This window comes from Gymnoscopelus microlampas (genome assembly GCF_963454915.1).
Source record: "Gymnoscopelus microlampas genome assembly, chromosome: 5".
In the NCBI taxonomy this organism is placed as follows: Eukaryota; Metazoa; Chordata; class Actinopteri; order Myctophiformes; family Myctophidae; genus Gymnoscopelus; species Gymnoscopelus microlampas.
The window spans coordinates 20,224,883-20,249,944 of NC_139942.1; the positions used below are offsets into that span (position 1 = coordinate 20,224,883).

General features: G+C 42.5%; 1 protein-coding gene across 5 annotated transcripts in view; it reads right to left on the reverse strand.

The window, feature by feature from the left end:
• The window catches only part of LOC311046045 (partitioning defective 3 homolog), a 361,319-nt gene that overhangs the window by 234,807 nt on the left and 101,450 nt on the right, over positions 1-25,062 (reverse strand). For all 5 annotated transcript variants that reach the window (XM_084058141.1, XM_084058140.1, XM_084058142.1 and 2 more), the window contains exon 3: positions 3,768-3,981. In XM_084058141.1, the coding sequence (XP_083914267.1) occupies positions 3,768-3,981 (214 nt within the window). The remainder of the gene's footprint in view (positions 1-3,767; positions 3,982-25,062) is intronic.

The window sequence follows — 25,062 nt, forward strand, 5'->3', positions numbered from 1 at the left end:
GTGTGAAATAAAAGTCAGTATGCACAAATTGGTGTGCTTGCTTGTCAAGGTGCGCGCGCGCATGTGTGTGTGCATAAGTGCTTGTGTTTATGTGTGATGTGGTGCTCTGTGACAGTCAGTGTGCATGTGTGTCAGCTTGAGCCTCGACAAATCACCTCCAGAGAGTCAAACTCACTGTAATTACACTGAGGGTGAGGTAACGACAATGAAACAGAGAGGAAAAATAGAAAGGGGAGAGTGAGTGAGTGAGTGAGTGAGAGAGAGTGTGAGAGAGAGAGAGACTTGGCTGGCAAAAATAATAACTGCAGAGGTGGGCAAAAGTAGCATTTCCATTTTGATTTAGGATGCAGCCCAACAGGCCAATTAAATGCTTTGGCTCGAGTTCAAACAATCTTTTGGCTGAAAAATAAGTAAGAGTCACCGCTGTCCAATTACGCCAATTTATGGACAGCAGTCAGCTACTGGCTGGCCGTGACGAGGCTAATTTGTGATGTTCTCCATATAGATCGCTGCACTTGTTAACACATTGACTCCAAGGAGAAGCGGTGGCAAGTGAGACCTGCTGAACATTCAGAAGCCGAGAAGGAAACAGGCAGTACGTTGTTTTCATTTGGTTTCTCCTTCTTGCTCTCGAGAACGAGACAGTTGTAATTTAATTGTAAACGTAGATTAACCCTTTAAGACCTGAGGCCGATTTTTACAAATGTCTTCTAAATCCTAACACTTTTCTGAAAAACGTATGTTTCTATATCAGTGGTTGCTCAAACTTTTTCATGTCAAGGACCCACAAGATGATATGTATTTGGCCGCGGACCCCCATCTCAAAATATGTTGTTCCAGGGACCCCCAGAAGCAAAGATTTGAGTTACAAATGTTCGCTTTAAAAATATATATATTCAAAGGTTTGCACAAGTTTTCACTATTTTTCTAAAATAGCAGATCTACAAGCTCGTAGCGCGGCACTCGGTGCCGCGCTACGAGCTTGTATATCTGCTATTTTTGAATAGCCAAAGTGTAAAATAATGCTTTTTTTAGCTCAAATCAAAAAATGACACAGATGCGTTCCCGGTCTTAATGGGTTAAATGAACATTCTTCAGTCGATCAGTTTGACAATCCATCGATCACTTATCCATCCCGTCAGTCATCAATCAAGCCCGCCGTTTGCATCCCATCAATGCCCATCCCTCCGTCGTCATCCAATCAATCCATTCCTCCTCCTATAGCATCCATCTCACCGCCTAGCTGTCATCCCTCCATCCGTCCGTCCGTCCACCCACAGCCCGGGTAAGTATCTGTCCCTTATATAATAATGTTCCGTCTCAGTTTTCTGGACTGCTTGTCAGACATCAGAGCTCTAGCACACCAACTACACGAGCTTCCACCAACGGCGATCGTCTTGTTCCAATGCTCAAGAACTCATTTGGACAGTCTGCCTTCACAGTATAAGGGGGCAAAACTTTAGAACTATTTGCCTGATCTAGAAACTGATGGCAACGCTTTTAACCCATTAAGACCTGAGGCCGATTAAAACTTTTTTTCCCCTAAATCCTAACGCTTCAAAAAATATATATGTATTCAAAGATTTGCACACATTTTCTAAATTTTTCAAAAATCACACCCAGTGTGAAGAGAGTGGTGCCTATCGTGACTTTTACGTGTTTTTACTCATTTTAACATCTTGTACGTATTTTTACTCATTTTGAGTATTTTTACTCAGTTTAAGTATGTTTACTCAGTGTAAGTATTTTTACTCAAAAGTGTGTGTGTGTGTGTGTGTGTGTGTGTGTGCGCGCGCGTGTGTGTGTTGCACTCCTGTTTGTATAATTAGTGTAACTGGTTGCATCTTTGTGTTGCAATCAGCCGCAGCTGTTGAGGTCGCGCTCAAACATACGGACGGACACACGGACACACACACAGACAAAGTCATGTATAGGAGTGGTTGGCACCACTCAAAAATAGCAGATCTACAAGCTCATAGCGCGGCACTCGGTGCCGCGCTATGAGCTTGTATATCTGCTATTTTTGAATAGCCAAAGAAATCTAAAATGACACAGACGCAGTCCCGGTCTTAATGGGTTAACAGAGGACTAGAATTATGATTAACACATTCACTGCCAGGGGTTTTCTAAAACAGGCTGTCGCTTCTGCCAGCATTTTTAAGCATTCTGACTAATCTTTCAAGAACCACAGAATATTTATCTCCGGTACGATCGATTCCCTGATGGTTGCTAATCAAGGAGGGTTTCACTGTGCTTCCGTGAAAAAAAAAAGAGGTAATTGCGACCTCCCGTTCGCTTGTTATACCCAGTTGAAAATAGCATGTTTCTCCAAAAATACATAGTAAAAAACAGGAGCTGAGTTACAGAATATTTCCCAAATACTTTAACCAGGAAGTGAATGGGGCAGTAAATCTTTGGATTGCGTTATCTCCTGGTTCTGTGTGAAAAACCCTCAAAAAATAATAATAATTTGGAAATGACGGAGATCTCCGTCAATGGCAGGGAATGTGTTCAAATCAAAATGAAAAGGCTCACATGAATAGAATGACTTGTTTATTGTTATTATGACTATGTTGCCTTTGTTCGAATAGTTCATGTATTGTGTCTGATTCTGACTACAGTGATTTTTTATTCCCTGTATTTGATCGTTTTTTAGACAATAGTTGCATTCTGTTCAGACAGGTGCAGAAAATTGGCACTTGTGCTACAACACTCAAGCAATGCATCTGGTCTGTCCAAAGTGACCGTGGTTGTAATGTAGAGAGCATGTTATTTAGACAAATGCTCATTGTTTAACTGTTATCCTATAGACGGATTTCCGCGCGACGTCATCACAGAGCAGAATGCGCAATCTGCGCATGCTCGGGGGAAACGAATTGTTGCGCCGTTCACTCTGTTGTTATGTTCGGGAGTTAGATAGCCATAATTCTGCTATTATAGGCATAATAGGCATAATGCTGCTATTATATACAAACAGATCCAACTTCCAACAAATCATTTTTATTGAGTAAACAAGGTATTACAAACTGCATAATTTAATCTACTTTCATTAAACCCGGTGAAGATCATTTCTTTTATGAATGGACATTTGAACAGAGCTGCTGCGGGTAATGGCGCCCTCTATAGGCTTACCCCTCCTCTGCGCGGTCATATCCTCTCAATGTTTACAAACATGAACCCCGTCTATAGTTTCTATAGCTTCAATGTACAGATTATTATTTTGATAGTGTATCGTTTTTAGACAGATGCTAGGTTCTTGGTCTGCATTTGATCTGTCTCTCTGCATCTGATGTGTACAGTATGCGTTTAACCTTGTTAATTGTAACTCTGGATAAAGAGCGTCTACTAAATCAGTGGTTCTCAACCTTTTCAGGCTGTGACGCCCAAAAATAAATCATAATTTAACTGAGGACCCCCAACCCTGACAAGAACTTGGAATGTAGGCATTCAATTGCGTTTGACTCGGTTCCACAGACAAATATTGTGAAAATAGCCAATCTGCAAGCTCACAACGCCTCGCAACGCGAGGCGTTGTGAGCTTGCAGATTGGCTATTTTCAAAAATGTTGCCTCTTTATTATAGCCTATTATTTGACAATTTGGCCAATGCTTGACCAGTTTTTATAGTAGGCTATAGTGTGTTGATTACTTTTGATGCAGTAATGGTCTTTTTTCTCTTGTTTTGGAGGTATTAAAAAGGACTGTTTTGTAAAATTGTAAAATGACGTCCGCATCAAACAAAATAAAATAAACGGCTCGCTAACTCACTGGTGCGCAGCGCGGAGGGCGTGACCTCTATCTCGCTGGCGGCCTGGTAGGGCTGGAAGGCCGACAGGCTTCCCCCCGCGGACCCCCCTGTCACGGACACCACGCTGATCTCCGAGGCGGGCAGGAACAGGTCGGGGCTCTGCGTGCCCGTGGAGCTGGCGCTGGTACCGTCGCCACCATGGTGGGGCTCCTGTTCCTCGTACACCGCTATCAGCTGGTGGAGAGAGAGCAGAGAGGAGGGGAGAGAAAGAGAGAGACATTAGTTACAGTGTTGGACAAGTACTGGACCTTCATCACTTTTTAGGGAGATTTGTTTTTTTTTGCTTTTTTGCAAGCTGATGGCTTTCACTTCGCTACGTTTTAAATAGACATACTGTACTTTTGACTCCAAGGACTCTCAATTAAGAAAATATATATTATGAATTAACTCATTGAGTGCCAGGATTGCCAGAATTATTTCAGAATTGATTCTGAAAAGTGCCAGAGTTTTTTTCACAGAAAACGAAAAGTGCTTAGGAAGCGAGATACAGCCTTTTTCAGTTCTAAGTTAAACAAGGAGTGGATGGAGCTGCACATCTTCAGATGATGATATCTTGGGTTCTGAACATCTTTTTCACAAAAAAAAAAATATACATATATATATTTTTTTTACTATTTTTTCAAAAACACGTCAAACACGTTAATGGCACCCAGCGCCATAGCGGTAAAAACAAGTGAAACACGTTAATGGCACTCAGTGAGTTAACTTAACCCATTAAGGCCTGAGGCGATTCTTAAAAATGTTTTCCAAAACCTAAAACAGTTTTTTGAAAAAAATCTAAAAACATTTTTTTCAAGATTTTTCAAAAATAGCAGATCTACAAGCTCATAGCGCGGCACTCGGTGCCGCGCTATGAGCTTGTATGTCAGCTATTTTTTAATAGCCAAAGAAATCTAAAGTGACACAGATGCGTTCCAGGTCTTAAAGGGTTAAGCCCTATTTAAAATATTGTGAGAATAGCCGATAAAATAGCCTACAAGCTCACAGCGCATCGCAGAGCGACGCATTATGATCTTGTAGATCTGCTGTTTTCACTATATTTGAACTGATTAATTTGTCTTAGATCGGTGTATCAACTTCAAAAGGGTGGGCCCAGCTAAGGGGGCATGGCTGGGCAATATGACTTCAAATCAGTGTCACGATTATTTCAAACTTTTGCCTTGATTACGATTAATGTGGGTTTATTTCTTTTGAGCAAATAGTGAAAATAGCCAATCTACAAGCTCAAAACAACTTGTAAGCTTGTTAGTACCATTGCATAACAAAGTGTAATACAGGGTTAAGTGGTTACCGTAATCAAACTAATTGATTAACCCATTAAGACGTGGAACGCATCCGTGTCGCTTTTAGATTTCTTTAGGCTATTCAAAAATTGTGAAAAATTGCAAAAATCTTTGAATATTTATGTTTTTGTAAGCGTTAGGATTTAGGAAAAAAAATGTTTTAATCGGCCTCAGGTCTTAATGGGTTAAGTCGATTATAAAAGATCCATTAGATTTATTTTTTTCGTGTCAATTCATTGATATATAAGAAATGTAAAAAAAATGATCCACAAGTTTTCAGCGGAGAGTGAGTGTCAGTTCCGGTTGTACAGTAGGCTATACATATGCGGTGCCTCTGCCGGATATGGCCCCCACCAGGCCTGTGCATAGGAACTGTGCCCCAGTAAATTCCCGCGGAAACAGGTGGATAAAGAAAAACCTGCTTCTTGATTACTCAATTAACCTAGATGAGCAATATTAAGTCGGTTATTGGTTCTGAATGTCGGTTTCGATGTATTTTTGGTTAATTGCCCAATTGGGTGGGGGTTATACTTTGTATTTTCCGGCACAGGTTATGCAACACACACACAGAGAGACAGACAGACAGACAGGGGGAGAGAGAGATAGACCGGGAGAATTAGAGAGAGACTCCTCACATCTACTGTACAGTTTGACATTTACTTCAATTAGATCTGGTTTACCCTGGTGGTCATTAGTAGTAAAAGTCAAAGGGCAAGAGGGGATTTGCACATTTGGTGTGTGTGTGTGTGTGTGTGTGTGTGTGTGTGTGTGTGTGTGTGTGTGTGTGTGTGTTAGACCCCAAGAGAGACAGAGACTGAAAGACAGCAGAAAAGAGTGGGGGGAGGAGAGATAAGCAGACATGAGTGAGAGAGATATGGAGAGAGAGAGAGAGCAAAAAAGTAAGGCTGCCGGCATAGTATATTGTATAATGTGCGTGTGTGCGTGTGTGCGTGTGTGCGTGTGTGTGTGTGTGTGTGTGTGTGTGTGTGTGTGTGTGTGTGTGTGTGTGTGTGTTCGTGCTCCGCTACTTCCCTCATTAAATCCAAATGATGGAACTAGCTTTACCTAACAGCCTCGACAGAAGCGCTGAGTCAGCACAAAACCTGCTCCCTCACGACAACCACACATGCTCTTACAACACCATATGGCTGGCATTACACACACACACACACACACACACACACACACACACACACACACACACACACACACACACATATGTCGCTATCTCACATTCCCACAGAGTTAATTGTCACAGTAAATAACTACAAGACTACTAGATATTATTACAAACCATAAAGGATAACATATGATCATCTGTGTGACAAAGTATGTTGCCTTTTACGCTGATGCTTCAATGTTAAACCCCCTGCGTTGTTGAACGGGTTCAACAACGCAGGGTTTCTGTCAGGCCCTCAGGGTTTCTGTTTTCGCTCTACATTAAATATCTGCTTTTTTCTGCGAACGTTTTCCCCAGAATACGGACGCTGGGGTTTCAGTGGGTTTTAACTGTTAAACTGCGAGAGTAATCGCTAAGGCAGAGGTTCTCAAACTGTCAAGGACCCCAGAATATATGTGTATTTGGCTGCGGAGCCCCAACTGAAAATATTTTGTGCCAGGGACTCCAAAAATGTTCCAAAAATAATATTCCAATTTTCTTGAAGATTTATTTGAAAATCGCAGATAGCCAAGCTCACAGCTCGCCGAATCGCTACAAGGGGGGGATTTGGCAGTGACAGGGACACGAAATGGGAGAAAGAAAACATTTAAATAATCTCAATACTCCCAATTGGTTTGTATCAACTCCATTTGTAATTGAAAGCCAATTTGTTTACACAGTATAAATTATTTATCCACAGCGATAATATCAGGAGAACAATTATTATACCCCACACACAGATACAGCTCAGAGAAATATTACGGAGGAAAGGAAGGAAGAGAGAGAGAGAGAAAAAACGACTGAAAGATCCAACAAGAAAAAAAGAGAATTAGCAAAAGAAAAAGAGAAAGACGGGAACAAAAGATAGAAAGATTAAAACAAACCATGAATGGCCTAAAAAAGCCTGACTGAGGGATGCTGCTGGGAACACGGCTTTCACATTATTAAGTCGCTTTATACACTTACAGAGGACTCACGCGGTACCGTGTCTTTTAGTGATGTTGGGGGGATTCAAACCAGAGCAAAAGCTTTTTTACAACCATGTTGCTAATGAACTACAGACTGTAATGAAAATCTCCTCTCTTACAGAATCAGTTACACTTGAAAGTCTTGGGGAAAAAGTACAGCTAAGATGTCATTCTCTCAACAGAGCACAGATGGCTTTTTTTAGCCGAATTCCTGGCTGTTTCACATCAACAATGTCCATGTTACGCACTGTTGCTCTGTTAGGCTTTAACTCAAAACAAAAGTCAATGACAGGATATCTTATGTTTATGTAAACCATGAAGGGTCATTAATAATATCTATGTCACTTCATATACTGCAGTCTTGCTCGTCAAAACGTTGCAGACAAACTCAGAGGTGACAGCAGTGCAAAAAGCAAAGAGACGCAGCACTGTGGTGGGATTCAGTGTTGCCAGATTTTGCGAGAGAAGCGCGCAAGAAAACGAGACCAAAAGAACCGACTAGGCCACATCAGCACTTAGTTTAAACCTATATACGGTGGCTAAAAGAAAATCTTGGAAAAAAAGGGAACGATTTTGAATATTTTGGAACATTTTAACACAAATATTGTATGGGGATCCCCGGTACAAAATATTTTCGGATGGGGGTCCGAGGCCAAATCCATATTAATTTGGGGGTCCTTGACATCAAAATGTTTGCGAACCACTGGTTTAAACGACGATTTAGGAAACAAGCCCAAATAAGCAACTACACTTTGGAAACAAGCCCCCAAAAAAGCAACTACCAATATTTACAAACAACTTTACAGGAATAACAAGCCCAAAGTCGCTTATATTAGGCGGACATGGCAACACTGGTGGGATTGGGAATGCCGTGAGTTCAAATCCAAGGACCGTAAGGGATGGGGAAATGGGTGCCATGTGAGGACCGTGAGGCCATGGCACGATCAGTGGGTGACCTGTATATGCCTGACTCCTAAACCAACCAGTTTCTGAGGGGAGGGGGGGGGGGGGGGGGGCTTTGTTTACATTTTGCTCCATCTGATCAATGTACGTGAAAGGAACTGATACTCAACATGAAAAGGGCCGTGACCTACCATTCAACCTACTTTGTCCACGCAAGCACGTGCGTGCGTGCACACACACACACACACACACACACACACACACACACAAACACACACACACACACACACACACACACACACACAATCCATTTGACGTCGTTGAAACCAACAACTTGTGTTGATTGATTTCATCAGCTGCTTTTGTTTGGTAATTCAGGAGAGCCATATGTAACGGATAGCTCCCCCAGGACTCTCTCTCTCTCTCTCTCTCTACAGTATGTATGTATGTATGTATAGCTGTGGTTGGATGTGTAGCTGGACTCAACGGTTGTCTATGTGTGATACCACAGCCACTAGTCACAGCTCATTATTGCTAGCCTGTGTTGACAAGCAGATGCTTGACCCCACCCCCTCCCTTTCACCATGGGAGAACACACACACGCACACACACACACACACACACACACACACACACACACACACACACACACACACACACACACACACACACACACACACACACACACACACACACACACACACACACACACACACACACACACACACACACACACACACACAGGCGAGTACGCAGACACACATGCAAGAATGTGTACACACATATGCATGTATGCGCACACTGTCTACAGCACCGGCACACCCACACTTGCATGTGCACACACACACACACACACGCTTGTATAACAATATTTGTGAGGACATGGACATTTTATTATTTACTTAAGTAAGCCTAAAGCCATTTCTCAAATTTGACTATAGTGTACTTGCGGGTACCATTTGGCCCTCGCAAGTATAGTAATACAAGTACTGTACACACACACACACACACACACACACACACACACACACACATACACAGACTGTATTTCTCTTTCAACATTGATTTCTTAATATACACATCCTGTGGTTTCCTCAGGCGAAGACCTCCCCTGTTGATCACATGTCACTGTGTGTGTGTGTGTGTGTGTGTGTGTGTGTGTGTGTGTGTGTGTGTGTGTGTGTGTGTGTGTGTGTGTGTGTGTGTGTGTGTGTGTGTGTGTGTGTGTGTGTGTGTGGACAAGGTATTATTGGCTGTGATGTGTACTGGACAGGGTGCATGTACAGCTTTTGCAAACAAGTGCCAATCACACTAGCTTGTTTCAATCTGCAGGGAGTGCCAGGTGGGCGGGGCTTGCAACCAAAGAGAGAGCAATGAGTGACCCAATGTAAGTCAACTAAAATCTAAATCTACCCTTTTTTGTCAGCAACTGACCACTCAATAAGCGCTCTCTAAGTCATAATCCTATAGGTTTAACTCCGCCCATTTGGCAAACCGAGCAGGATGAAACAAACATTAGAAGTCATTTTCCTGTCGTTGCTGCCGTTTTAACCCTAACCCTATACCCCCCCACCCCCCACCCACACACAAAATACCCCCCCCCCCCCCATATGAAAATCACAATGGAAAACATTTGACTCTCTGAGTATTTCCACAGTCACTTCCAGCTCATAAATCATTTTCTTAAGTCATGTTGCAACAATACTCTGGCAGTCGGGCCAAAGAGAGGGAACTGAAAAGGTCTCTCAAAGGGGAATTCATTTCTAAAAGGGGCAAGGGGCGTAGGGGGTGGGGTGGGGGGGGGGCTGCTCACTCAGCATCATCCTCATGTAAACCCTCTGGTCTGAGGAGGCGAAGTCTTCCAAAAGACACGAACGGCCAGGTGAAAGTTCTCTCAATGTTCCTAATGTTTTTTTTGTTGGGCTGATTCACTTCCTTTTGGTGTAAGCTGTCACGTTAAATCATCACACAGACATCTGATGTCACGTGGATCATTTCGCCACCTGTCAACTTCCATTTTTCTTGGTGTACTGTACTCTATGGTCATTCAAATGATTTAATCCACACATGGAGGGGAAGAGAGGAGGTGGAGAGTAGCCTATCATGTGACACCACGGTCATAGTAGCCATTACACACATAACAAGAAAAGACAGGCCAAGTCAATCGATACTTTACCAAAGAATGGCAAGAAAAAAACATGAGTGGATCATCTTTATTTAATCCATTAAGACAGAGAACACATCTGTGTCATTCTAGATTTATTTGGCTATTCAAAAATAGCAGATCTACAAGCTCATAGCGCGGCACCGAGTGCCGCGCTATGAGCTTGTAGATCTGCTATTTTTGAAAAATCTCGACAATTCGTGCAAATCTTTGGAACATATATACGGCAAAATACATCATTTTGGACGAAGTTGGAGCACCAGCACCCACCAGCACCACTGATATAGCAACCAAACAACATGTATTTGGCCTCAGACCCCCCCATCTCAAAATATCTTGTTCCAGGGACCAAAACCATTTCCTTTTTTATTATTATTATTGTTTTGTGTAGGATAGAAAGTCAAAATCGCCGATCTACAGTACAAGCTCACAACACGTTGCGATACACAGCTGTCCTCCTTGGCCAAAAGCCACAGCCCTCAACCAGCGGACGTGTGCAAGTGGTTAAGAGGTTGAGAGGCTGCAAAAGAGCTTCTCTGAACGCTACAGCCCTTACAAAGAAAAAAAACATGAACTCGCTCTCTACTGACCATACAGTAAAATCCTCAAGTGTTCATTTTACTCTCGGAGGTACAATACTGATCCTATGCTGATATGCTGATAGACTTACTGTATCTGGTTGCAATACCGCAACTGCAATATCAGGGACCCAGCCTATTGTTCATCTTCTATGAACCCATTAAGACCCGAGGCCGATGTTACAAAATGTCTTCTAGCTATATTCTGTTGCGATACGTTTTCATGTCAAGGACCCCCAAAATTATAAGTATTTGGCCGCGGACCCCCATCTCAAAATATGTTGTTCCAGGGACCCACAGAAGCAAAGATTTGAGTTACAAATGTTCGCTTTTAAAACATATATATTGAAAGATTTGCACAAATGTTCACGATAAAAACATAAATAGTAGATCTACAAGCTCGTAGCGCGGCATCTGCTATTTTTGAATAGCCAAAGAAATAAAAAATGACAGAGATGCGTTCCCGGTCTTAATGGGTTAAAACGGCTCATTGGAGTTCCCCAGGTTTAAAACAACCCATTTGGATCTGGCACTCAGTGGTGAAAAAAGTTCCCGCACCAATCCTGAAATGTGGCCGATTAGGTCATTTTGACCTAGACCTTTGAGACGCAAAAGTAAATCATCTCTTCGGGGGCAGCCTACTGACCATTCCCACCAAGACAGTGTTATCAAAGTCCATCCATCCATTCACAAGTTTGTTTGTTTTTCCACGTACAGTACATACGCACGGACACAAGCACACATAAACGCACACCGTTCTGATTAAAACACCCTAGACAATGTTCTAAAACAAGATGACCCAGAATCTAGATCGTCTTACCAAATACCACCAAGGTTACTTTAGTGATTTATTTGATTGGACATTAATTCTCTAATAAAGAAATCAAATTGAAACAGATGCTTTGAGCCGAGACATTGGAGAAGCAAGGACTCCTGACAAACTCCTAAGCAAACAAAGGCTTTATTAAAAGAGCACTTTTTTTCCCCCTTAAGTGCAGGAGAAAGGTTAAGGGTTTGAAAGATTTGACGAGAGCTACAATTACAGCGTTTGGACTCGAGAGGTGTAATGGATATATCAGGGTGCTGAAAGCTGCTCATCGGGGCCAACAGACAGGGAGGTGGAAGCACTTTCTCCTTTTTCATACAAGTTCCACATACATTCTACCTTTCTTTCCACAAGGCCCTGCTAGATGAGCGACTTATAATAACTTTCCCGGCATTTCAACAGCTTTTACAATACCATGCGGGGGGAGAGAGATTCACTTGGCTTCAGTTCCATGCATTCTATTTGTCTCACAGATTCAGAGACAAACACAACAGAAGGTTGTGTATCACACAGACTATAATGTAATTACAGTAGCGTTCTAGCACTGTGATGTGGTATAAATACATTACAAGGGCCTTCTGCAATGGTAATAACTGCATGACGAATTAACTCAGGACAGACGAAGGGTTAAAGGTTTCATGACATTCAGTTTTACAACACATTAAAAGTATGTATCGTGGTCCTTCAAACGTGTATTAAAGGTTTTAACTGAAAAATCCACTCCAGTGATCCATGGCAGGATTCTTTCTCTACGATTTCTAAAGCCTTTTGAACTGCAATGAAAAAGGAAATCTTTGCCTGCGGGTGTCGCTGTTGAGGGATTTTGACTGTCAATCATCGCCTTTTCTCCGCCCCCCCCCCCCCCCCAAAGGAATGGATGGGGAGGGGAGGGGCGGAGAGGGGGCGGGATTAATGGACTGTGACATCAAAGTCCAGGGGCCAATCACAGATTACTTTCCAGCCTAATTATTCAGAAAAACCCCCAGACCACGGAAAATCCACTAAATGTTCAAAGTTCCGTTTTTTGGGGTCTAATTGAGGTCATAAAACCCCCAAAAAATATTAAAAAATAAAACAAAGTGAAAATGAATATCACAGAACCTTTAAGACGCATGGTACAATGGTGATCACGGAATTCAGTGCTGATGCGGGATGAATACACAAAGGGCAGATCGTGTGTCCTAAGTCTACAGGTGCCACTGCATATGTATAAACCATTACATTTAACCCATTAATACCTGGAACGCATCTGTGTCACTTTAGATTTCTTTGGCTATTCAAAAATAGCAGATATACAAGCTCGTAGCGCGGCACCGAGTGCCGCGCTACGAGCTTGTAGATCTGCTATTTTTGAAAAATCGTGAAAATTATTATTATTTTATTCGATTTCTTTTTAGGATTTAGATTTTTTTTAGACGCGGCCTCAGGTCTTAATGGGTTAATTTGCACTGACACAATCCTACATGCAGTCCAGACAAAACAAAATAATGCGTGCGTGACCCCTGTATGGTAATGTGCTAATGTGAGCTCAGGACCCAAAAGGACAGTGGTTTGGACATGTGGTGGATGGAGCTAAAAGATTAGCTGAGCAACCCCACACTCCCACTGAGACATGCTGCTATTTCACCACACAGGGGCCTTGACCGGAATGACTTATAGAGTACACACGCACCAAAGATTTTGTTCTTAGGTTTCCATTCTATGTAAATTGGACATGCATGGTGTATGTCGTTGCTGTCAGGCAGAAACCTCTTATCTCCATATTTTAACTCGTTGTGTTCTTTCGGAAATTAATGCCCTAATTCATACATGGGCAACTGGCGGCCCGGGGGCCACATGCGGCCCCCACCTTCACGTAATGCGGCCCGCAGGTTAATATTACTGATTACTGATATATTATTGATTTCAGCTGTTCCAATTCCAAACATGCAAACATGACCCGCTTTAGTTACTTCAGTCTATACTAGTAGCTTAATGACTAGTATTAGTCATTATTAGTCTTTTTTTATGTCCAATGTGTTTGTATTTAAGTTCATAAAGTTAACATAAGTATAACTAAATGCATTTGAAATTAAATAAAAATGTTGCTTTTTAGGATTCCAAATTCAAAAATAGCAAAACAACTATTCTGGATTCCAATTCAAAAATAGCAAAAAAATATTTTGGATTCCAATTCAAAAATAGCAAAAATAGCTGATTTACAAGCTCAAAACACGTTTTGAGCTTGTAAATCAGCTATTTTTGCTACTTTTGTGTGACATAGAATGAAGAAAAAAGTTTAAATACGGAGAGACAGTATATGCAATGTGGCCCTCTGGAGTGAGTGTGGACATATAGTGGCCCTCTCCATCATCAAAGTTGCCCACGCCTGCCTTTTTTGAGCTTGTAGATCTGCTACTTTTACTACTTTTGAATTTGAATCCTGAAAAGTAACAGTTTTGGACATATGAGGTTTTTCCACCCGACAGAGACGATATTTCTTTCCAAATTGACATTGGCGTTTTTCTTTGTTCCCGAAAACAGGAGAGAACACACTGACACACACATACAGTAGGCCCAAACATTCACCCACAAACATGGACAAGACATAAAGTACACACACACTAACAGATGTTGCACACGAACACACATTTCAAGCGGTGACATCACCCGTGCAATCGCACACGATCAGCAACACATCTGTACACACTAAAGATTAACTGGCGTGATTATTATTATGCTTATTGTGCTCTCTCTAGACTCTCACAAAAAAAACGCACACACACACACACACACACACACACACACACACACACACACACACACACACACACACACACACACACACACACACACACACACGACCCGCCAGTAACAAAACACACACAAATCACACGCACACAGCTTCCCCAGCCACACACGAATCGACTACACATGCACGTCCCCCAGCCCCAATGGTGTAAAGCAACTAAGTACATTTGAGTTTGAGATATTTTTACTTTACTGGAGTATTTCCAATTTTCAATACTTTTACTTCTACTCCACTACATCTCAGAGGCAAATATTGTACTTTTACTCCACTACAATTATTTGAAAACTGTACTTACTAGTTACTATGCAGATATAAATGATTACATTATAAAACATCCATTAACCAATTTAGCCCTATTTTATACATGGGCTATCTGAAAATAGCAGATCTACAAGCTCACAACGCGTCGCGGTGTGACGCGTTATGAGCTTGTAGATCTGCTATTTTAATACATCCGAGTACTTTGGGTACTTTAAGTATATTTTGATGCCAATACTTTTGTACTTTTACTCAAGTAAAATTTTACTTGTAACAGTGAGTTTTACTTGTAACAGACTTTTACTTGTAACAGAGTACTTCTGCATTGCAGTAGTGATACTTTTACTCAAGTAAAGAATGTGAGTACTTTTTCCACCACTGCCCCCCGGCCCCAGTAGAGCGGATTAGTTGGGAGTCAAGACAACAACAATGTGAGGTTCTGGCGTGGAACAATCAAACTGGTTACAATGACTCGGTATCCCTCTCCACTCTAATAGAGACAACAGAAACCATGTGCGGAAGGTCAGGGGTCGTCTGATTCAGGGCCAAACTTGAATAACCCAGTAAATCCGGGAACGCATCTGTGTCACGTTAGATTTCTTTGGCTCTTCAAAAATAGCAGATCTACAAGCTCATAGCGCGGCACCGAGTGCCGCGCTATGAGCTTGTAGGTCTGCTATTTTAGGGGGGAAATCGTGAAAATGTGTGCAAATCTTTGAATATATATATACATTTGTAACTCTATTCTTTGCTTCTGGCGGTTCCTGGAACTAAATATTTTGAAATGGGGGTACCGCGGCCAAATACATATCATTTTGGGGGCCCAAAAACATACATTTTTCATAAAACTGTTAGGATTTAGTCATTTGCAGAATTCCCAGAAGCTTTGAATATATATATATATATATATATATATATATATATATAATATATATTCAAATATTTGCACACATTTTATGAAGCTATGCTATGAGCTTATATACTGTATCTGCAATTTTTTTTTGAATAGCCAAAGAAATGTGAAAATGACACAGATGCGTTCCCGGTCTTAATGGGATAAAGGGAGAAGAGAATGCAGACTGTAATGGAGACGGTGATGAAGACGTGCATCTCGGGTTGAGATGGTCACTGGATGTTTTGGGTTTTTTTGCTGCAGATTCATCATCCAAGTAATGAAATCAAATCGCCATAATGGTTCTCAGTCGGGGGCGGTTAATATGAAATAACCATCACAGCCTTTTACTGTATGAGCATCGAAATGACATTTCATGTCTGAAATGACAAAAAGGGATGCAGGACACATGTACTGTATATGAAAGTAGGTCCATTTCATTTAGCTTGGTTTAAAAAGCTTTAAACTATCCTTGCCTACAGTACATGAACACCATAACTACAGTATTTCTACCAGCTAATGAGCATTTGTGGTTTTGCAAGTCCGTTTTTCCAAGTTGCAACGTGACATAGCCCTGCTTACGCAATGCTATATTCCCTCCAATTGATTTTGGTGATGTAAACGTTACGTTTCATGCCAGTAAAGCTCCTTTGAATTGAATTGAATTACACCCTACATTAAACGAGACTAAAATACAGCATAAATGAAGGGGACGCTCTACATGAGAAGTTATCTGTCAGAAGAGGCCAGTACTGACTTGAAACCCCTGAATGTATGTGTTCTTTGCTGTTCCTGAGTAGCCTTTCATTGCGACGAGTGAAAAGGGCCCGTTCTCCAAGAAGCCACATCTGCTAGCCGAGTTAACTCTGACAGATAAATGGAACGACGGTGGATACTGGAGCTTCAGGAGAATAGCTGGTGACAGCATCTCACCCGAGTGACAGAGTGTTTCAAGTAAAAGGTGCTGATAGCCTGCACGCACACACACACACACACACACACACACACACACGCATAAATGGTACGGTACACGGCAACATTAACATTTTCCTGAGGATATTTCACTTTACAAAGTGAAAATGCACGTATAACCTTACTAACAAGGCTCTGCCAATGGAAAACGCAGGTGCTAACAATTCTCAGGGGGTTGCGGGTTTCATTCCCTGCGGAGCTCCAATTTTGAGAGCAATGCAGTAATACTGCTTTGTCAGCAATTCCCATTCCCACTGTAACCTTACGCCTGATTCATACGAATGTATCGGATCTACTGCAGTGCACGGTGAGCTTGTAGATCTTAGTGTTTCGCCAATTATTTGGGGGCCCACTTAACAATATCTGTTGGGATTGGGAATTAGACCCTCCAGAAAAACGCAGGCAAAAATCCTTCATTATGCGGGCTAAAACTCTTGATTATGCAGGCTAAAATCCTTGATTTTGCGATGAAATATGCTGCATAGAATTTTTGCAATTCTATGCAGTGAAATTGCGGGAAGTTGCGAAATATGTGGCAATATGCGGCAATATGCGAAAAGTTGCAAAAAATGCGAAATATGTGAAAAGTTGCGAAATATGCGTAAATATGCGATGCGAAGTGCATATTATGCGATGCGATGCGCATATTATGCGATGCGGCCTTTTTGAAAAAACGTTACCCCCGCATAATTATGCGCCTGTCCTCAGGTCTCACATGCCCTTCGTCCTCACATTTTTTCTATTCCGCACATAAACCAGAGGTTGCTCTTTATTTAAAACCTTTTTGCAACAAATATATATTTGATTTAAAAATAATAATCTTTAAATCTCTAAATCAGGAGTTCTCAACCTTTTCTGAGCACTCAACCCCTTCTTTCTCAAAAGGTTCCACTGAAGTACCCTCTATGATTTAAATGTTTTACTCAATAGGAATAAATGTTTTAATTGCAGATTAAAAAGCCAGGCTGCGCATGCAGTGAAGAATTTAAAACCCTCAGTCTCACTTCAGACGCATTTTTTTTTAAAGTCATTACAACCACGTTTGTGCAGAATACATAAATGAAATTAATGAAATAAAGGGAAATTAAAACTAAATTCTATTTTCATCACGATTTGTCCATCTCCATGCAGTACTGGCAAGTACACCTAGGGGTTCACAAACCCCTGGTAGAGAAATCCAATCCTAACTTGGCTTGACTTCAGTGGTGTAGAGTAACTAAGCACATTTACTGAAGTACTGTACTTAAGTATAATTTTGAGGTATTTTTAATTTACTGGAGTACTTCCAATGTTCTGTACTTTTACTTCTACTCCACTACATCTCGGATCCAAATATTGTACTTTTACTCAACAGCAATTATTTGAAAACTTTAGTTACTTTGTAGATTTTGATTATTATTACAAAACATACGTTAACCACTTCAGCCCTATATGCATTTCGGCCATTTGAAAATAGCCGATCTACAAGCTCACAATGCGTCGCGATGCGACGCATTGTGAGCTTGTAGATCTGCTATTTTCAAAAGGTTTTTTATACATTTGAAAACTTGAAATGGGCCATTCTGCATAATGAGTACTTTTTACTTATGGTACTTCAAGTACATTTTGATGCCAATGCTTTTGTACTTTTACTCAAGTACATTTTGAATACGGGACTTCTACTCGCAACAGAGTATTTCTATATTGCAGTATTGATACTTTTACTTAAGTAAAAAAAATGCTCTGCTTAACTTTACATGTCCCCTATAGCACAAACCCAGCATTAGCATTCTGTAGTGTAATCATTGCTCGACAACCACCAAGATGAATGCCACCGGGAGCCATGTTCTATTGGGGGGGGAGGGGGGGGGCAGGGCTAAAACAGCTAGTCAGCAAGCTAATGAGGTCCATACATCACTCCCTATCAGTCCTGATCACATCCAGAGCTATATTTAGAGCCCTTAGCTTCAATTAACTCTTTTTTTTTCTCTCACCAGACCAATCAACACTTAGCTAGGGACACTGTCTACGTAAAGTGTGACTGATTGTGCGCGCGCGCGTGTGTGTGTGTGTGTGTGTGTGTGTGTGTGTGCGCAAGCGCGTACACGCTTTTCAAATTCTGCTATACTTGTGAGGACATATGGGCCCCATAAGCATATAGTAGAATTAGAGAAAAATACATTATGAGGGATATTTTCCTCCTCCTCACAAGAGAAATGGATGTTTTATGGTTAAAACAGACTTTGGGAGCGATGCTTACAATCAGGAAAGGGTTCAGAATGGGGTTAGACTTAGGCATTTAGAGGCTATGGGTGTAGGGGTTGGTGTTGGAGTTATGCATGATTTATACTTAGTTGCATGTCGGTGTCACACACACACACACACACACACATGCGTGCGTGCGTACGTGCGTGTGTGTGTGTGCGCTAAAAGTGTGTGTGTGTAATGCATGTAACGTCTGCATATACTTGTGTCCCCTATGAAACCCCCCCCCACACATAAATGGTGCATTTATATAGCACTCATTCTCCAAAGTGCTTTACAATGTGCCTTACGCTCACACACACACGGTGGAGGAAACCATGCAAGGCCCCAACCTGATCACTATAGGAGCCGTTAGAGGTTCAGTGTCTTGCTCAAGGACACTTTGACAAGCAGCCACTCAGGGATCGAACCGGGAACCTTCCAATTCCAAGATGGCCACTCCTGTGCCACTGAGCAAAGAAGTGTGTGTGTGTGTGTGTGTGTGTGTGTGTGTGTGTGTGTGTGTGTGTGTGTGTGTGTGTGTGTGTGTGTGTGTGTGTGTGTGTGTGTGTGTGTGTGTGTGTGTGTGTGTGTGTGTGTGTGTGTGCGTGTGTGTGTGTCACTGTGTTGTCTTGGGCAGCGGTGGAAGAAGTACTCAGATATTTGACTTAAGTAAAAGTAGCAATACCACGATATAAACATACTCTGTTACAAGTAAAAGGTGCTCAAAATGTTACTTGAGTAAGAGTACTAAAGTAATGGCATCAAAATGTACTTAAAGTACCAAAAGTAAAAGTACTAAATGTTTGAAAATAGCAGATCTACAAGCTCACATTGTGAGCTTGTAGATCTGCTATTTGATAGATCTGCTATCAAATAGCCTAGGTATAAAATAGGGCTAAAGTGGTTAATGTATGTTTTATAATGTAATCATTTATATTGGCAAAGTAACCAGTCACTAAAGTTTTCAAATAATTGTAGTAGAGTAAAAAGTACAATATTTGCCTCAGAGATGTAGTGGAGAGTAGAAGTAAAAGTATTGAAAATTGGAAATACTCAAGTAAAGTAAAAAATACCTCAAAATTGTACTTAAGTACAGTACTTGAGTAAATGTACTTTCCACCACTGGTCTCGGGGAAGTGAAGTCTGTGCATTTCTGTATGCTTTTGAGTGTCTTTCTTCTGTGCGCGCAGTCTCACGTACGCGCGTGCGTGCGTGCGTGCGTGCGTGAGACTGCGCGCACAGAAGAAAGACACTCAAAAGCATATATATACATATATATATAGGCTGATCTCAGGCAGCCACTATAGCTGAGCCAGTGTGATTGTGCTGCACAATGACGTGGCTGGCAGCCAAAGAGGAAACTTCCCGTTTTCCAGCTCAAACTTTTTTTCTTGGGCCGGCGCCCGCCTATCCTATAAGCAGCTCCCCCTACCACCCCCACACAGCCAATTAAAACCTATGGGCTACAGCGTTCTGCTCCCAAACATTTATGTTTATTTATTACTCTGTGTTTTAGAGAACGTTCTCGCTGAACGCCAAATAACTAGACTCTATATTAAACTGCACACTGTTAGAATATGATTATTAGGCTATTTCCCCCCGCTCTACTCCTGTGTGTGCGCGCGTGCACATGCGTGTGCGTGTGCGTGTTTGTGTGTGTGCGTGCGTACGTACGCATGTTAATGTGCATGCATGCAACTACTAGAGCAGTGGCTCGCAAAACTTTTTCATGTCAAGGACCCCCACAATGACATGTATTTTGGCTGCGGGCGGACCCCCTCCCATCTAAAAAATATTTTGTGCCAGGGTTTTTTCAAAAAATAGCAGATCTACAAGCTCATAGCGCGGCACTCGGTGCCGCGCTATGAGCTTGTAGATCTGCTATTTTTGAATAGCCAAAGTATACAACAATGGTTAAAATGATTTGCGACGCTATTATGAACCGATTTAGCCCGGGGACCCCCCTGGTACCCCGCCGAGGAGGACCCCCGCTGGGGGTCCCCCCGGACCCCACTTTGAGAACCGACGAAACCAGAGGGAACTAGGTATTCTTTTGGTGCGTGTCTGTGTGTGTGTGTGTGTGTGTGTGTGTGTGTGAGTGTGTGTGTCAGTAGATTGCGGATCTGACCCACATTACTGTCCGCTCTCTTGACAGGGTGTGTGGAGGGGGGTGTGTGTGTGTGTGTGTGGGGGGGGGGGGGGTCGTCTCTGGAGTGAACGGGGGCGTAATGAGAAATTATGGTAGTGCTGAGGTGTCCAGAAAGAGAGGAGACAGGGCTGGGGGGGAGTGAGTGGGGGGTTTCACAGCAATTACCTCTCATTTCTACTCTTTCATTACACTGCCTCCTTACCTCTCTCCTCTGCTCTGGATTAGGAAATATCACCGCTGGAATACCAGAGGGTCGTCTGCGGGGATTAACGGTCCATCTGAGCAACGACGCTCCCGGGAGAAAGTTGCACACGCGATGCATGCACTCGGAAGATGTGTGCGCGTATGCACAAAAACACACACACACACACACACACACACACACACACACACACACACACACACGCATGCACTCACTATAAACTGTGATTAATGAATCAAAAGTTTAGCGAGGGGGAGAGATGTTGAGCAGAGGGGTTTTCCCAAGGTTTATAAATTGTCCCCGATTTCATTTTTTTTCCTGCCGGGTCAATTGGCTCGAACCCTGACTTAGCCAACACTGACTCCACTATAGGAAAGAATTGGTCATGTCCACACAATGTTCATTTGTCAAGGACAAGTGGGCTTCAATTACCTATGAAAAAAATGACTATGAATGTAGCCCATAACCCTGTTTTCCTAATACTGCAACATGATTTAATTTCATGATTAATCGATTACCCCTAAAATGTGTCGGTTTTAGACGTTTGAACGATTACGCTCATTACGCTGCAGAGCGGGAGTTTGCATACGGTAATCTCAAGCCTGAGTTACACTTGGTCGTACGCGGCAGAGTCCCCGAAAAATAGCCGATCTACAAGCTCACAAACGAGGCATGATGCGACTCGTTGTGAGCTTATAGATCTGGTACACACGTCGGTCGTACGATGGAATAAAATCCAGGTCGCGGCTGCTCCCGAAGCAGGGCTTTATTAAAAGTAAATTCCCGCTAAAGCCCGATTTGTACTTTGGTTGCACGTTGGGTGTCGCGTGCCGTAAATAGCCAGATCTACAAGCTCACAACGCGTCACGTTCGTGACGCGTTGTGAGCTTGTAGATCTGGCTATTTACCGAGCACGACGCTCGGCGCGCAACTAAGCTTAAGCTGGGAGGGAACGCTAGCGGCGGATTTAACCATGCAGGGCTTTTTAAGAAGTGCAGCTTTAGACTTAACCCACTGATACCTGGAACGCTTCTGTGTCACTTTAGATGTCTTTGGCTATTCAAAAATAGCAGATATACAAGCGCATAGCGCGGCACCGAGTGCCGCGCTATGAGCTTGTAGATCTGCTATTTTTGAAAAATCGTGAAAATATTTTTTTAATATATTTTTCCGAAAAACTGTTAGATTTAGATTTAGTTTAAGAATCGCCTCAGGTCTTAATGGGTTAACCAGAGGTGCAGGAGGCTTCTCTGGGTTTCTCGTGTCTCTCAACATCTCTCTCACATTGCTGCACGTGTGTGCGAGCGCACGAGCGTGTGCATGTGTGTATTTTGACTTGCCCACTGGTCTGCCTTGGGCACAATAAGTTTGAAAACCACTGATCTGTACCGTACCTCAACCTCACACGCATGCACACACTCTATATGTGCGTTGTTAGTACTGTATACACTTTTGCATACAGTTCACCACATCTGCTCATGTGTTCATGCACATTATTGTGCAAGAACGGGACTCAATGCCCTATTACTGTATGGAAGTCGTGCAGGTATACTGTATCGACAATCATAACAAACACCTGAGCATATGAGACACACACACACACACACACACACACACACACACACACACTAAAAGCAGTGCACCAAGAAATCTCTTCTCCTCTCTCTCTCTCTCTCTCACACACACACACACACACACACACACACACACACACACACTCACCACCGGGGGTGAATTCCCCAGCGTCAGAAATCTAATTAAAGTCTCCGTAAGCAGAGGCTGGAATCAAAGTGTCACATCAAAGCCTCACCGCTGGGACACACTGACACAAATCAATAAGAGACACACACAGAGAGATAGAGAGAGAGAGAAAGAGAGAGAGAGGGGTCTGTCAGATCACAGCGCTGGTCTCTGTCCATTACAGCTGACACCTACTGCAGCAGGATCACTAGCAACACACAGCTCGCCTTCACTGGAGTGAGTTAAGACTGTGTGCTTTAGTCTGTGATGGCTGAGAAGGTGAGAGGCCGTGTCTGTCTAGCTGTCTGTCTGTCTGTCTGTCTGTCTGTCTGTCTGTCTGTCCATCCATCTCCCTGTCGGACTGAACTGTCAGTCTATTTAGCCATCCGTTGGCCCACTGGCCCACCTATCCATCTACGTAGTGGTTTATTCTTTTCTACACAGTCAAATCCAGTGTTAAAGGGATAGTTCACCCCCCAAAAAATGATGACCAGCGGACCGGTACGCAGCGGTTCCGGTAGGAGACACACAGGAGACTCTTTGCGTCTCCTACCGGAACCGCTGCCGGTCATCAAACTATTGGCTTAGGCATGCGACAAAAAGGAAAAAAATGTTCATGAATTCAAGTCTCCATGGGGCGATTAATCGATAGGAAAAAAATCGTTTTAGGGGTTAACTATACCTATACAAACCTGGAAGAGTTTTTACACTGTATCTGTCCATCTAAATATGAATCTTTCTATCCGTCTATCTCTCTCTACTTTTCACTATGACCGTCCATCCATTATGAATCTATCATGCAATATCCATTATCATTATTGATCCTGAGGACCCTACAACACATTTTGTAGGAGGTTATATTGGAGTGCTTTAGAAACATAGGTATCCTGTGCTTACTGCATATTCTATGCTGACTGGCTGGGTGGTGAAGTAAGTGTGTTTATGTGTCTATCTATGTATCCGTACGTCAATCTATCTATCCATCCATCTATCCATTGACCGTCACCTGCAGTATCATACAGGGTCTATATCAGGGGACTTCAATGTTTTTCAGGCCGAGGACCCCCTAGCTGAGAGAGAGAGAGACGAAGCAGGGATCCCCTCTATATTGTATAACATTGCTTGAGATTATTATTTAATTGTTTTACTTGGATCTGCTCTTTTTTCCCTCTACATCTATAACTCTTTGCCAAAAATAGCAGATCTACAAGCTCACAACGCCTCGCAGCGCGAGGCGTTGTGAGCTTGTAGATCGGCTATTTTTGGCTAAAGTTCTCCTCAGAAAAGGGATGCTAGGGTTCAAGTGGTTAATGTAAATTAAAAAAAAATCCTATCACACAAAGATTTGGCGGCCCCCCCTGTAGTAACTCTGAGGACCCCCGAGGGGTCCCGGACCCCCTGTTGCAGACCCCATGCTACATCATTCTGGTACAGTGATCAAACCGAGCATGAATGTTTGAGGCGTTTGAGTGAACCCTCTGCTCTGGTGTTTTTTCTTTAACCAGCCTGCTATAATCATCATGATACTGTTTTAATAAAGTGCTACGGTCACAGCGATCCCCCCCATCCTTATCAAGTAATATTTGACAGAACTCTATACGTTTAAGAGTTAAAAAACGATAGAGGGACCAGTAAAGCGCGTGGAGCAGAAATGTGGCAGGCACATGAAGCGGGGGGGGGGGGGGGGGGGGTCACTGAACCCCCCCCAGACGGAATGTTCTGGATGATTGAGACACTTTGACAGGTTGAACTTTGAGGCCTAGAGGAATGGAAAATGACTTACCTGGTCACAGAGAAATAGCATGTCCCACGGAACACAGGCATGGGTGGGTAGATGAGAGCCGGAGGGAGGGAGGGAGAGAGGGAGGGAGGGAGAGAGAAACAGGAGAGAAGAAAATTAGATAAGTGGTTTCATAACTGGGGAAAGAAAACCCCCCAAAACATTATGTGCTTGAGTGAATATTGATTCAGTCAGGAAACGCACATCCTTCATCTAGGATGGATGTTTTAGCATGAAGTACAGGTAATAAAAAACATCCAGTTGGTGTGTATTATTCTTGTACATGTAGTTAATTTCCTCCAAAAACAAACTCAATGAAGAGATGGTTTACAGATGTCGGACATTATATAGACCGTTGCACACT